Source organism: Callorhinchus milii, unplaced genomic scaffold (assembly GCF_018977255.1).
Source record: "Callorhinchus milii isolate IMCB2004 unplaced genomic scaffold, IMCB_Cmil_1.0 Scaffold4, whole genome shotgun sequence".
NCBI classification, from domain to species: domain Eukaryota; kingdom Metazoa; phylum Chordata; class Chondrichthyes; order Chimaeriformes; family Callorhinchidae; genus Callorhinchus; species Callorhinchus milii.
The window spans coordinates 25,834,873-25,836,662 of NW_024704745.1; the positions used below are offsets into that span (position 1 = coordinate 25,834,873).

General features: G+C 37.7%; 1 protein-coding gene across 1 annotated transcript; it reads right to left on the reverse strand.

Moving 5' to 3' along the window:
* Nucleotides 1-921: 921 nt before the first annotated feature.
* LOC103178627 (TNF superfamily member 13b) lies at nucleotides 922-1,705 on the reverse strand (the record flags this gene model as incomplete). Its single annotated transcript, XM_042334444.1, is given in 3 exon segments — nucleotides 922-1,261; nucleotides 1,344-1,494; nucleotides 1,593-1,705. Coding segments are annotated over 3 exon segments (377 nt in total), but the record flags the coding sequence as incomplete, so codon positions are not given.
* Nucleotides 1,706-1,790: the final 85 nt, after the last annotated feature.

The window sequence follows — 1,790 nt, forward strand, 5'->3', positions numbered from 1 at the left end:
CAGATTTGCCAGCCCTTTGCTCCTGAACTCTCAGGCTACTGGCCACCTTCTCACCAGACATCTATCTCTCAGATATGAATCTAATTTTCCTCTCTGTGCAAGGAGATGCTCCAGTCTACATTCAACACCTCCCAACCTGGTATGGCTTAAACTGAGAGTGAACTTGTATCTATCCTTGTCTGTAACCCTGTAATCCTTCAATACTCAAAACCACCAACCATTGTAACTGTACTTTCAAACAGCTGTGTTTAATGTTTCCGTCCTGTTGGTTGCTTTGTAAAGAATGTGGTTCATTTTATTTTTAGACCGTAATTTAATTAAATACAATTCTAAGCAATCACATGATCAACCATTTCTGCTGCGCATTAAGGTTTGCACAAATAAATACATAACATGCCTGTTCGTATTAGCTGTTTTCTAAAATTTATCACTTATGTGTGCTGTGGTGAAGCAGGCAGGAGCATTGGGGCAACACACTGTTCAATAATTAATTGATTGATTTGGCGCCTTTATGTCAGAAGGACATCTCAAAGCACTTGACAAGAATATACTGCAAAGTATAGTAACATTTTGCAGGCAAACACAGCAGTCAATTTATGCGCAACAATGTCCTACAAACAGCGAAGTGAATTAATTTTATTTGGGTGATTTTTGGCTAGGACACAGGGAGAAAATGCCCTTCTCTTTAGTATCTTATCTGAAGTATGATACATCCAACAAGTACAGCCTAGATCTAAGCACGCCAAGATGCTACATTGCACAAAGGGTGGTATATACATGCAAGTTGTTGTCGTTGTTCCAGACCATCAGTTCAATGTCCTGATGTGAGGTTTGAAACCATAACTTTTTCACTCAGAGGCTTGCTATCAAATGAGCCAGGCTGACACACAAGCAAACAATTAAAGGGACAGTAGACAAATGTGCTTAAGTAAGATTATCAAACCACAGTTTTATTCTGTTTGCAGCTCTTACGAATTTCATGACTGCCCAGAGAAATCTGTACATTTGTTTGAAAACAGCAACTTATTTTGTAAAAACATTTGTCAACCACAGAATATCAAGAAGGAAGTTAATACTGACTGGACTTTTTCTTCTTCCTCTTCTTTAAATAGCAAGAATTATATCTCTTTCAGATTTCAGCCAACAGCTTAAACCAGTTTTATCGCTCCGAAGAATGTTCCGTCTCCATTTAATGCAATTTGTGCTTGGATTCGTGGTATTACAAGATCAAGTTCATCTCCCACTTCAAGTTTTGCAATGCCTGATTTGAAAAAGAATCTTTTAGAGACTAGAACATTTTTTTCAAATAAATTCTATAAAGAATAAAACAAATAAGTGATTACCAGCAGTGAAGCAAGAATTATTTGGACAGCATGCAGACATGTTTTGGATGCACCGGAATAAAATTACAGTGCGTGGCTCATTCCCAACTATGTTGGCCTTTTTTCTCTCGATAAAATGTCCCATTGTAAACGTGCTATCCTTATACCAAACCTATATTTTTCAAGAACACAGACAAAACTCAGTTAATCATGTGGGCCACAAATCACTGCAATATACCGTACATCTTGACATTTCAAAAGCCTACTTACTTGACTGTAGACAAGAAAGTAACCAGCCTCTTTGATAGAGATCCTATTGTTTTTATGGTCAAGAGCATTTCCTTTTTTCAAACTAAGTGCCCATGGGACAGCGGTTGTGTCATCTATAACAAAATGTGAATCAGAATTAAATCTCCTAAATGTATTGGAGGCAGTACTCAGCTTCCCTGCATGAGATGAGACCAGTTT